The 12,630-nt window shown below is 52.2% G+C and overlaps 1 protein-coding gene across 4 annotated transcripts in view; it reads right to left on the bottom strand.

Annotated features, from left to right (window-relative positions):
• The window catches only part of ASAP2 (ArfGAP with SH3 domain, ankyrin repeat and PH domain 2), a 170,072-nt gene that overhangs the window by 24,795 nt on the left and 132,647 nt on the right, over window positions 1–12,630 (bottom strand). For all 4 annotated transcript variants that reach the window (XM_045979582.1, XM_045979584.1, XM_045979583.1 and 1 more), the window contains 2 exons: window positions 11,427–11,560; window positions 3,625–3,719 (listed from right to left, as the gene is read on the bottom strand). In XM_045979582.1, coding sequence (XP_045835538.1) covers window positions 3,625–3,719; window positions 11,427–11,560 — 229 coding nt within the window. The remainder of the gene's footprint in view (window positions 1–3,624; window positions 3,720–11,426; window positions 11,561–12,630) is intronic.

Genomic DNA, 12,630 nt, shown 5'->3' with positions numbered 1-12,630 from the left:
TGCCACCAGGGCTGTGCCAACTGCCTCTGCTGTTGCAACCAGTCACCAAGCCCCTCAGGTCAGCACCCAGGGGCCGGGCTGCAGTGGCCCAGGGCCAGGAGTGAGCAGTCCCCTTCAGGGTCCGAGAGGGTAGCTGGGGCATCGCTCCCCACTGCTGATGACCTAAGGTGTCTGTGAAATGCAGACTGTGAGTACTGTGCTAACTTTATGTGTGTCCCCTCACAGACGTGCACCGCTGTGGGCTTACAGGTCGAGTTGACACGTGTAGTCCCACTGGTCCCCATACCAAGGCTATGAACTCTGTCTCCACCTTACAGAGAAGTCAACTTGAAGTCTACAGAGGGACATGAAATTCTGTTTCCTCACGCAGCAGGCAAGTTCCCCGAGGGGGCCTCCTAGCACAGTGTGGCACGCAGGGAACAGCTCAGTGACCTCCTGAGCCTGACGACAGGCCGTATCTGACAGTGATTCAAATTCTACCGGTCTCTTATGATGAGCGGTTGGTCTAGATGGCCATCAAGGTTTAGGGAGCTTCAATAATCCTTGTGGGACCATCACCACGGTGACCCCCCCCACCTCTCTGGGAAGGAGCTAGAGAGATACTGGCCCCTTTACTTATTTTTTTATGTGTTATTCATCCGTCCAGAGCTCCATGTCCCCTGAAGGTCATCGTTCCCCAAGTCCGGGCACAGACCTGCTTTATGCACTGCCGTGCTCCATGGCTTTGTGAGGGAAGTTCCCTCCGTCAGTGCTGATCCCCTCCCCATCGCTTGCTTTTTGGAAAGGCTTCAACTTTTGGAGAAAAGCGGTGAACTTAGAATAACAACACTTTTGGCCCGCGTTCAGGAGAGGTTTCTCGTGCTTCTGAAGGACGGGCCTGTGTCAGGGTCCCGAGTCACACAGGAGAAGCAGCGCGGCCTCTGTAAGCAGACGTTAACCCGCCTGCTTCCCCCTTTCCACCCCTTTCTCTCTTGGCATACCCCCATCCAAAATCTGGGGATTCACAGGCCACTAGAGGGTTTCTGGTTTCCCTTTTAACAGATTTATCTGCAGATGGCGTGTTCTCCTGAGATCAAGCCAGCAATGGCACACGCCTTCTCACGTGCAAGTGAATGCCAGCCTGTTTAGCCACAGAGCTGGGAGTTCAGCTTTGACTCGGCCATTCACTAAGTATGCACTGAACCCCCACAAGCAACACGCTGGGGCAGGAAATACAAAAGCTAGGAAGATGCAATTTCTCAGAGAACTGGGTACCAATACCTCAGTATGGTAGGAAGTGGGATGAAAGGTTTTATTTTTTTTAATTTCTTTTAAGATTTTATTTATTTATTTGACAGACAGAGATCACAAGTAGGCAGAGAGGCAGGCGGGGGGATGGGGAAGCAGGCTCCCTGCTGCGCAGAGAGCCTGATGTGGGGCTTGATCCCAGGACCCTGAGATCATGATGTGAACTGAAGGCAGAGGCTTAACCCACTGAGCCACCCAGGCGCCCTGGATGAAAGGTTTTAAAACAGAGCCAAATGCTACAGGAGCTGAGAGCCCAGCACTCAATTCCACCTGAGCAGGTAGGAAAGCAGGTGGCATTTTGCCATCACGCTGGCCATCCGCCCTCGTTTTGGGGGGAAGAAAGAGGGGGAGGGCTAAACTTCTCTTTCATTTGTGCCAAACTGGGGGGTTCTCAATGCAGACAAAACGCTTATACGGAAGGATGTGAAGCAGATAGTGTTCACCTTTCAGAATCATCTAGCCCCGGAAGAAACAAACTGTCCGCTTTTATCATACACTTTGTTCACAGTCGATCACTATTACAGCAGTCCAGGAGGCCGGTGCCTTCTCTCTGAGCGCAGGTATCGGCCAGACTAAATGTGCCGTCGAGGACCCTGGAGTGTCCTTTACTAAGCTGGGTCTTCGAGCTATGCCGGGAAGAGCTGGCTTGGCCCCGAGAAACTCTGGGGGAAACCCGAACTGCGAACACCCTCAGTTTCTGGGGTCTGCGGGATGGGCGTGCAGCACTCACGGTGCCTCCACTGTCCGCCCACGGCCAGCAAACAGGCTGCCAACAGCACCGAAGGGCCGGGGTGGCCTCACCCGCACCGACGAGCATCCCGATGGCTCGGGGAGCAGGGGGCGTGGTCTCCTGCTCAGGTTAGAGGAGAGGCTCCGAGAAGCCCACAAGCCTGCCCAGGTCCCGCCATCGGGGAGCAGCTGCCTCTCCAGGTCTGGGTGAGAAAACAGACTTGCAGCTCAGCTCTTCATCCAGAGAGGACAGCGGCTCGTGCCTGGAATCCAACCTCACAGAAATGCTACAGCACGAACAGCCGCTGTAGACTCCAGTGGGAACCGACTCTAAGCCCACGCTCACCGAGTGCTCGTCTCAGATACCGGAGAGCTGACTGTCGGGGCGGGGTTCACACCCTGACAGGTCGAGGCTGTCTAACTGCACTAAGTTACCTCACCTCAGTGTGAAAGCCAGAGCCTACAACCTCAGCTTCCCAGGGACACGTCACAACAAACGGGTTACAAACACCCAAGTTCTCAGCTTTTGGAGCAGGCCTGTGCGCGGCCTCCCAGGTGCAGCAGCTCCCTTCAAGCGCGGGTCACTGTCCTCGCTCACGTCCCTTAGGAGCACCTGTGCCGTCCGTGCCCTCTCAAGCTTCTTCCAAGGGCGACGCTGTCTCGGTAAATGAATTTTCCTACTCTCCCTTAAAACATTTTTCTCATTTCCTCCTCTCCTGCTGCAACACCTGGATCCAGGCTCACCACCCGAAGGCACTTTACTGCCCTGGGGACACGCCCCTCCCTTCCGTCTGCCCCCACTCCGTCGCAACAGACCTGTAACCTCGCCCCAGCCGCCCAGAGCCGACAGGCCAGCCACGGCCCTGACCAGCTGCATCTCCCTCTGACTCTCAATGAGCAGTGTGATCTGGGTGGTTATGCTCGTGTGCTGAGACCCCAGTGTGATCTGGGTGGTTATGCTCTGTGTGCTGAGACCCCACTGTGATCTGGGTGGTTATGCTCGTGTGCTGAGACCCCAGTGTGATCTGGGTGGTTATGCTCGTGTGCTGAGACCCCAGTGTGATCTGGGTGGTTATGCTCGTGTGCTGAGACCCCAGTGTGATCTGGGTGGTTATGCTCGTGTGCTGAGACCCCAGGGTGCAGGGTGATGCATCAAAGCTTCTCAGTCGGGTTTTGTGTCAACAGTAAAACAAAACCAAAAACACTCCTGCTGAAGAAAACACTCCACATTTGCAAGGACCCTGAGAAAGAAAGTGACACGTAGTCACGTCTCTATGACAACTAGTCCTCCCAGAGGCTGAGAATTTATGCGGAGAGAAGAGGAGAGAGAACTTCCCTGAGGCAGAAGGCGAGGGGGTGACCCGTTCGCTGTTCATCCTCAGACGTACAGCATCGGCCAAAGCTTCCTGCCTGTGGCTTCTTCCTCAGAAAACCAGTCACACCCAAATTTTATCTGGACACCCGAGAAGGTGACTTACAAAAAAACACTCGGGCTGATTTATTCCTTAAAGAAGCAACCACTGGGATACCCCAGGCTTGTTGTTCTCCTGTCTCTCGGGCTCAGGTACAAGCCAGTCTTTGCTCAGAAAATGTAAGTTTCATACTTACATGTCGCTGCCCGGGTTGGGTTTGACGGAGTCCTCAGCTGGAAGGCAACACTCCATAATCTCGTTAAAGCCTGCATTCCCAATATTCTTGGCAAGCTGCAAAAACAGAAGTCTATTTCAGGGTACTCAAGTATTAATCCATTCAACTGCTACCCACTATGCACACATCTGATGACTACTAAGAAATACAGCAATAAAGTGGTTTGCCGTTAATTAAGACGGACAAAACTCACGCCCCAAAGGTAGCCATAAAACCAGCAATAAGAAGTAGGACGTCTGTTACAGAGGAATGTTCTCATAAAATATCCCCTGGAAAGAGCACCTAGATGGGCAGGAAGAAGCAGTAACTTGGTTCAATGTGAGTTTCCATCCTTATCCACCCCCTAAAAACCTCACTAACCAAGTGAAATGGATCTAGTAAGGCCTATTTAGGCCAGCAAGGAGGGGGCTCTGACACAGTGAAGAGGGTGTGGGGCCAGGAAGCCAAGACTCGGGTTTAAATCACAGTTCGATTTTCTGGTTATGTGACCACACTCAAGTCAGTTCCAAATTTCAATTTTTCATCAGTAAAATGGGGATGACGTCTACCTTGCTGGGTTGTAATAACGAATTGGAACAATTTAGGTGAAGACATTCTATAAATGGAAGCACTAAAAATGTATTTGTTCCAAATATAAGGTCCTCACTCAACAATCAACCTTCTGATTTGTCAGAAATTAAATGGACACATTTCAGTTAACGCTCACTGAACACTCAGCCCTGCACTCGACGCGGCAGATGGGAAGAAAAATGTCACGGCCTGTCTTACACCAGCGACCGGGATGGTGGCTGGCATTTCCTGATTGGATGCACAGACTCTGAGTGACCAGGATCCTGAAAGGCAAGAGTTTAATCGTCGTATCCCAGCGCCCAGCCCAGCAATGGACAGAGACGAGATGCTTCCATGTTTAATGAAACAAAACAGGGCAAGCGCTGAGCACAGGGCTTTGGAGGGCAGAGTGATTTTAACTTCCGTGTTGACAACGGCACAAAGGGGGGCAGGAGCCTCTGTCTCTGCTCTCGAGGAGGGACGTGGACATAGAGTAACCAGGGACATTCTGGGACATTCCTGCTAGAGCAGCCCCTTCTCTCTCCACAGGGAGCAGACTGAAGGAGTGGCCAAAGGGATCTGAGTCAGAGGAGCTGGAACTTTCTGGTGGCAGGTAACCTGACACAGCGAAACGGGATTGCGAGGGACGTCGAAGGACTGGAGACATGTGTCAGCTTTAACTTTGTGAAGAACCTTCCTAATGTTACCGTCCTGTGAACAAAGCATTCTAGATGGCCTGGAGCACCAAGCACTAACTGACCCCACCCGGGTCCCCAGTCCTGGCCTGGTGGTCTCAAGCCATCGTCAGGTGATAAAACCCCAGGGCCTCGCAGCAGTTTCCAAGAAGGAGGCTGATGGGCAACCATGTCAGGGGACAGAACTCGCGTGCCATGGAGTCAACGCCTGCAAAGGACTTCCCGGACTGTCAGTGGCAGATCCAGGACCGAACCCCACGATCAGACCCTGTTTCGACCCGGCTATGCTCTCACGACCCCATCTTTCGATATAACGTGGACACCGTCCCCTCGCCGAGCACTGTCGTCTTCAGAAGGGAAAGGAGAGAAAAGCCACAGCGCCCCTCTGTGCGCGGGGGGCCCACGTGCCTCCGAGTCTGCGGTAAGCAGATGGGAGGGGGTTGTGAGGGTTGTGAGGAGGAGAATTCCCTGGGACTCGGAAAGCTGCTTCCCTTCTGCCTGGACTTGGCTGGTTTACCGGGGGACAGCTGGTCCAGGGAGCCACCACATCCGTGCGTCACACGCGTCCAATGCGGAGAAATGCGCCGCCTCACGGTTCTGCCAAGTTCCACCGAGCATCTCAGCGCGCAGAGAGCGCCTTCGGGACCCCCAGCAAAAGCAAAGCAAAGGAGGCTGCAGGGTCATGTCAAGAAAATGTGGGTCCCCGCGGCCACGTGGGTAGGAGCCAAGGAAGCAGGAAGGCTGGTGGGAAGCAGCCCCCACACGCACGCACTCCGCTCCCAGAGGACCCTGGGGGTGATGCCGAGGCAGACACGGAGCCAGCTCGGATCTAGGAGGGTCTGGAGTGCCACGTCACTCAGCGAAGCAAACGTCAGACCCTCTCGGTCCGCAAACGCCCACTGATCCCCGGGTGTGCAGGGTGCCGAGCGTGAGACACAACCCCATGTGTCAAGAGCTCAGTCTAGTGAGAGGGATGGAGGCAGAGAGATGCACGGCGCCGAGCGCGGAAAAGCAGCCCGGGCGGAGCACGCGAGCCCGGAGATGGCAGGCGCACGTCAGCAGGGCGGCTCCCCGGTCCAGATGCCGCTTTAGCCCCCTGGCCTTGCGGGGACCCTGCAGACCTCTCCTGGGACCAGGGGTCCCACATTCCCGGAGATCTGTAGCCCCTACCTGCGCAGGATCCACGGAGCCAGAAAGACCTTACGAGTTACCAGAAATTGTGTTTAGGGTTTGGGGTGAGGATGGGCAAAACTCCTGCCTTCATGGTTCCAGGTAGAGGGAGGAGATCTTCCCTGTTTTGATGTCCTCCCTGCCTGGCAAGGGGAGGAGCAGGCAAATGAGAGAAAGGACTTCCTGGGGAGGGGGCCTCAGCCCCGCTGTGCCCACAGGCCGCCACACTGGGGGTGGGGGGGCTCCTCCTGCCCGAGCCTAGAGTTGTTACCACGCATGTGCGCCTCGTCAAGCCATCGGGCTTCTCCCAGTAACAAGCAGATTTTCCATCTCTCAGCTGCTTCCAGAGCCATGCAGGGAAACGGGGTGTTGTTTTCTGGGCCGTTCACATCCCAGCGGTGTGGGAGGCCAGAGAGCACGGCAGGCCGTTCACACACCGTGGGTGGAGGCCCCGGGAAGTGCGGGCACTGGGCCCCACGGGCAGAGCTAAGAAATGCCGTGAGCTCGCGATTTTGACGTCCGAAAGAGGGAGCACAAAAAAGATACTCTGGGGAATGTTGGAAGTTATGTTTTCATTGAAAAAAATTATGTTTTTACCCAAGGCTTTAGATATCCTATTTTTGACATATTTTACAAGGTATATAATATGCTTCTCAGTAATACTGCTGTAATTATAAATTATTACATATATATACATACACGTGTGTGTGTGTCTCGTTCAGTTTTTTTTTTCCAAATTTACTTTTTTCTTTTGAGTAACCTCTAACAATACGGGGCTCGAACTCAAGACCCCGAGATCAGGAGTCGCTGCTCTTCCAACTAAGCCAGTCAGGCACCCCTTGATTTCTTTCTGACAGATTTTGTGGTGAAAAAAAAGGTCAAGAAATGTAATTTAAAAAGAAGAAGAGGCCCTGGGGTCCAGGGTCTGGAGCGTAAATCCTGGCCTCACCTCTCCAGCCCTGTCTTGTAAGACGAGTCCTTGCTTAGGTTAGACGTGGTGTGCACAAAGCACCTAGGAGAGGCCTGAGCCCGAGTCGCTCAGTACGCGGGAGCTGGTCCCACAGGCCTCATGGCCTCTACTTTCCTGGGAGAGGCCTTCATTCGGTCCCAGATGAATGTCAGTCTCCATGCGCCTCCTTCACGCCGGCTGTCGGCTGACCCTCCTTCACACCGCACAGCTTGTTAACGGCCTCTTGAGGAGGGAGGCAGGAGGAAGTCAGGGAACACAGGCTTCTCAGTCACCAATATGTGCTCCCGAGCTTCCCCACCCTGTCCTTCAACTTGACAGAAAAGATTTTAAAATTACTGACCCCAATTCAATTTCACAGTATCAATTTTCCTTTTTTAACTTCATGTAGGATGTCAAACGGACCGCGCGATACAAGGACCCTAGCGCTAGTGCACTGTTCTACATATGGACAGAGAATCAACCCTGAAATGATGACCTGTGTTAGGGAGGAAATTCACCTTCTCAAAAATCTATGTTCACCAGGAGGATTTCGAAAGCAGATTTGCTTTAAAATCTAGGGATACCAAGCAGTTTGCATGCTAGAATACCAGCTCAAATGACATGGCCTCCCGGAACTAATGAGTACCCTCACGGACCCAGCTTCTCTCTGCTGAATAAGCCGTGATTCCAAAAGCAGGTGGAGGGGAGAAAAGATGACGGCCAAACAGCTGCCTTCACGGACGCCACTGAAACCCATTCAGTTAATGCGGAAATCAAGCATGCTTCGAACCCAAAATAATAAAAAAGGAAATGGTGAAATTGCCACAGCATACCATCCAAGGAACCTGTGCAAACCCAAGACCAGAAAATAATTTACAGAATTAAGCAGAAAGGTTTTTATCATGAAGAACAAGGTGAGACCATATGGGAGGACAGGAGCGACGTTCTACACGGTGACCGTCTGTTTCAGAGCACCATGCCAGCCAGAGAATGAAAATCCCGGCTCGTCACAGCCCGTCACCCTGGGATGTGGGCTCTGGGGATGATTCACCTGGAGGACAGAAACTCACTGAGCCTGTACAGCAATGTTGACTAGGACGCTCCCAGGGAGCCGCTGGAAAGTTACTTTCCAGGTCACCCTCTTCGAAGGGCGTGGAGCGGTTTGATCAACATTTGCTGCACAAGAACACACACCAGGACGAACAACTCAACCAAAGGGCCGGGAAGCTCAGTTCCATGCCCCCTGAAGGTTCATACGCGCAGCAGACAGCAGAGCAGAATCTCCCTGTGGATTCACACACTAGGACACGTGGATCACTCTTCCGACAGGATTTAAAGGCATCTTGGAGAATAAGGAGAGCTCATCCTTCGCGGTTCTTACGATGTGCCAGACGTAATTCTAAATACACACACGGAGACATCTATGTGTCAAGCCTTCGGGACATCCTCTGTGCAAGCATCCAACCATCTATGCAGAACGGAACTTGTGTGCTTTAAAAAGGCTTGGACTCATACGGGTGCCTGGTGGCTCCATTGGTTAAGTGTCCGACTCGTGATTTGGGAGGTCGTGATCTCAGTCAGGGTCCTGGGCTCTGTGTTGGAAGCTGCTTGAGATTCTCTCCCTCTCCCTCTGCCCTTCTGCCCATGTAAGCAGCACGCGCTCTCTCTCTCTCTCTCTAAAGCTTTAAAAAATATGTAAATAAAATCTCAAGGGCCTGAACTCATGTTTTATAAATGAAGCCTAACCCCTGACACACACCGTCCATGCAGCGCCTGACTCACCAGCCGAGAGGTAAAGGCTCGGGACAGGATGTCGGGCCCACCGTCCTGGCACACAGTGGGTAGGGCTGGGGAGAAGCCCACCTCCCGTGAGCAGCCACATGACCACACGGGCAGAGGTGAGGGGCAAGCAGAGGGTGGGAGAGAACCTCACAAGATTCAGGGCCCTTTTCCCTTGGTTTTCTTTTCTTTCTTTTTTTTTTAAACACAGAGAGAGAGAGAGAGAGAGAGAGAGAGAGAGAGAGAGAGAGAGAGCATGCGCACAAGCACAAGACAGAGGCAGAGGGAGAAGCAGACTCCCCGCTAAGCAGGAAGCCCGATGTGGGGCTTGATCCTGGGACCCTGGGACCATGACCTAAGCCCAAGGCAGGTGCTTAACTGACTGAGCCACCCAGGCGCCCTGACCCCTCTGTTTTTCTGTAACCACGAGGGAGGGTCTGGAACTACAGCAGAGGTGAGGTTCTGGAAATTCCTGCAGATACTACATAAGCAGGCTCTGCCGGATGGCTCCTGGCAGGGCTGACAGCTGCCCAAACGTTAAACTCCTGTGAGCACATGCAGACAGAGGCCCTGGGAGAGAGAAACCGGATTCGAACCCGGCATCAAGCCACCTCATCGTTTCACTGAGATGTGAACATCTTCCCTTCCACCTTTCTTGGCCTTTTCCTGTTTGGTGGGCAAGAGTCTCACGAAGCGGTCAGCTTAGATTCTGGGACGCAGTTTAGCAGGTGTAACAGATGTGTGGGGTCAGGTGCCCACTGGCTCATGAGACCCATCAGTAAAATGACATCATATAAACTCACCATGACATAAATTATATTAAAAACAAAGTACAGCCAAACTCATCACTGAATCATTTTACGGCTCTGTTTCTGAAGTCACGAGGACCACGGTGTGTGAGGGGGACTCCCCACGTGGGATGCGTCACTGAGCCCCTCTCCCCGACACACAGCCGGTGACTCATGCTGGTTACTGACGATGGCACAGATGTGACAAAAAGGCCACGGTGGCAGTACTGACATCATGTGGAGAGGTGTTCAACACTGGCTGGGCACAGGGATGGGGACAGGGACAGGAGGGATGGCAGTGTTGCTTACCACGTGCCAAGACTCGCTCCCGCCAAGGCCAGCTACTGTTCCGGCTGCTCAGAGGTTAAGTGTGAGCTCTGGGATCAGATGAAAGGGTCCCTCCCGCCTCCGACCTTACACTTCAGTAACGATATAACCGTGGGCACATTACAACACTCTAAGCCTCGGTTCCGCCTTTGTAAAGTGGGGATAAATACCAAGGTCATTGGGCTGTCGTGAGGGGCAAATGAGCTAATAATATCAATTGCTCTGTGAAGGGCCTCGTACGAAATAAGCAACTCTTATTCCCTCTGTTTTAAGAAAACCAGCAATGCCGGTACAGAACTACTGAAGGTGACCAGAGAATTTGTGTTTCTCTGAAAACAGATCGTGGGAATCTCAAACCTACGCCACCATCAGCTGCCCGGGATACCACCCCTTGGACACACGCGGCTCTAAAATGTAGGTGGAGCGCACCATGACTTTAACAATAACCCCACCGTGGAACCAAGGATACATCGCTGGAGTCTTGCCAAGTCCAGCTTAGTCCTAACCTTGAAGTCATCAGGGACGTTACTAACCAGGAGACCAGAATTCAAAGTTGTTTCTCCCAACTTTGTCTTTCAAGACCATCAAGGAATCCTCTGGAAAGACTGCAAGGATTTGACAAGATAGTTCAAAACGCCTTCTAAGTTCAGACACGCTGGTTCCAGAGTAGTCATCAATAAAACATATGGCCCCTTGAGAGGTATACTGACCACAGTAATTGATTTCCTGTCCAGACTACAGCTCTTTTCATTACAATCAACGGCAATCTGTAACCACCTGACATTCACCGTCCAAGGCCCAGCTACACCAAGAGTTCCAACACTGCTTCCGACCAGCAATTACAGACTCTGAAAACGGTTCAGAGTAAAACAAAAGCTCCATTTTAGGTGGCCTCGAACACCTCGTGTAAGGTGCCTTTTCCTCAGTGTGGCCAGTCTCAAAACTCTGGACATTACGTGACAGAAAGTGCGTCAGCCTCCCAGTACCAATGTACATCGCACTGCACGGCTTATGTGTATCACCGAACCAAGAATGAAAGCCTTCCTTAGAAACAAAGGCAGTAAAAGCAGAGACCAGTATCTCCCCCAAAGGGCAACAGTAAGGGGACGAGGAAGAGAGCACTGGAGGCTTGAGCCAAGTGATGACCACAAACTTGGCAGGAATCTGTAGGGGACTCTAGGGGAACGCGTCCTTGATTGTCTCTGGGCTTTGGTCCTGCGTTCGGTTAAGGAACTGGGAAGGGCGTGAGCTAGACGCTGCCACTACCCTAGTCCACGATCTTATAACTGTCTCCGTCTTCGTTTCACTTCACTTGATTCGATTAAGAACCAAGTTTTACAACAACAAGTGCCCTCAGCTCCCAGTAGCCGAGAAGGTTCTAACTGCCCAAACCCATCTGGCAAAAATCAGCTACCATCAAGTCCAGTGGAATTTCAAGAAACCAAAATAAAAACTCAGCTTTCAGCTCACTCATTTCCATTTCAAAATCAAGGATTTGAGAATTACCAGCAGCTCAGATGTTCCTAAGACATCTAACGTGAGGGACTGCATCCGGGAATAGTGAACCCCGAGCTCCCGGTGGATTCCAGAACACTCAATGCAGGTCAGGATGCCCAGATTGGTGGAAAGCCATGTAGGATCTGCCAAAGAGAACAGGGAAAATTGGAACTTGCAGTAAGTAGCGGCCCAGGGTCACGACAGTTTTCCTGTAGAGTTACTGCATGTGGAGTCTTGGGCATGAGAGTTTTCTCAATCCTTGACCCAGCGGGAGCTCTCAGTCACCATTCACTCTGCACTAGCACCGATTTACACACAATGCTCACATGTGCACACGTCTGCTCTCCCTCCTCGTCCCATCCCTCCATTTCTTTACTCATTCTGTACTCATCTGGCCCACCCTTCCATTCATTAAGAACTTTCCGGGGACAGGTGTCACGTCGAAGAACACACAGCACACAGCGCTCTCTACTGGGCACAGGCCTTTGAAGGCTCTCCTGAATACCCACCACGCCCATCGCCAACCTCTGTCAGACTAGCAAAGGGGAGATTTAAAAAAACACCACAGTCTAGTGCTGGATGGGGAACAGATATAAAATTCGCCTCCTATCTTCACAAAATGCTAACAGTAATGATGGAGAACACCTACTACGTGCTGATGCCATACTCTGTGCTCAGCACACTGGGGGCAGCAGGAGTTCTGATCGCAAGAGCTTCAGAAATTACAGATACCGACATAGAATTCATTTAGCAGGTACAAAAGCACCAGCAGGTAACCAGGACAGGTGTCTTCAGAGGGCTCAGCAAGAAGGGCCTTGCTAGAGGGTGTGTGGGACCAGACAGCAGCCCCGCCTGTCCCGAGGCCCAAGGCCATACTGGCCTCTGGTCACTGTGCTTCTTGGAGCAGTTACCTACCCACTGAGGCATCCTACTAAGCGCTGGTTACACGGCAGACACTCAAGATGTGCTCGACAGATGAAAGCTAGATTGCAAATGGGGCATTCAAGATAAAACCTACTCGAGCACATCAGAACCCATCAGTACCATTCTCTTTGGAACGGCCTGCTGCCCTTGGAAACTCAGAGCAGGGAAACAGCATAACCTTGGTCACCAGATTATTGTCAAGTTCTGTTTGTAAATGTTCAAGTTATAAAACATTGTGTCCATTAGGAAATACTCCTGGGCATCTGTGTTCTTCCTCCTACTCTAATGG

The sequence above is a fragment of the Meles meles genome, chromosome 15 (assembly GCF_922984935.1).
Source record: "Meles meles chromosome 15, mMelMel3.1 paternal haplotype, whole genome shotgun sequence".
In the NCBI taxonomy this organism is placed as follows: domain Eukaryota; kingdom Metazoa; phylum Chordata; class Mammalia; order Carnivora; family Mustelidae; genus Meles; species Meles meles.
The sequence above is the reverse complement of the archived record's forward strand: the minus strand, read 5'-3'. Positions and strand labels throughout refer to the sequence as shown.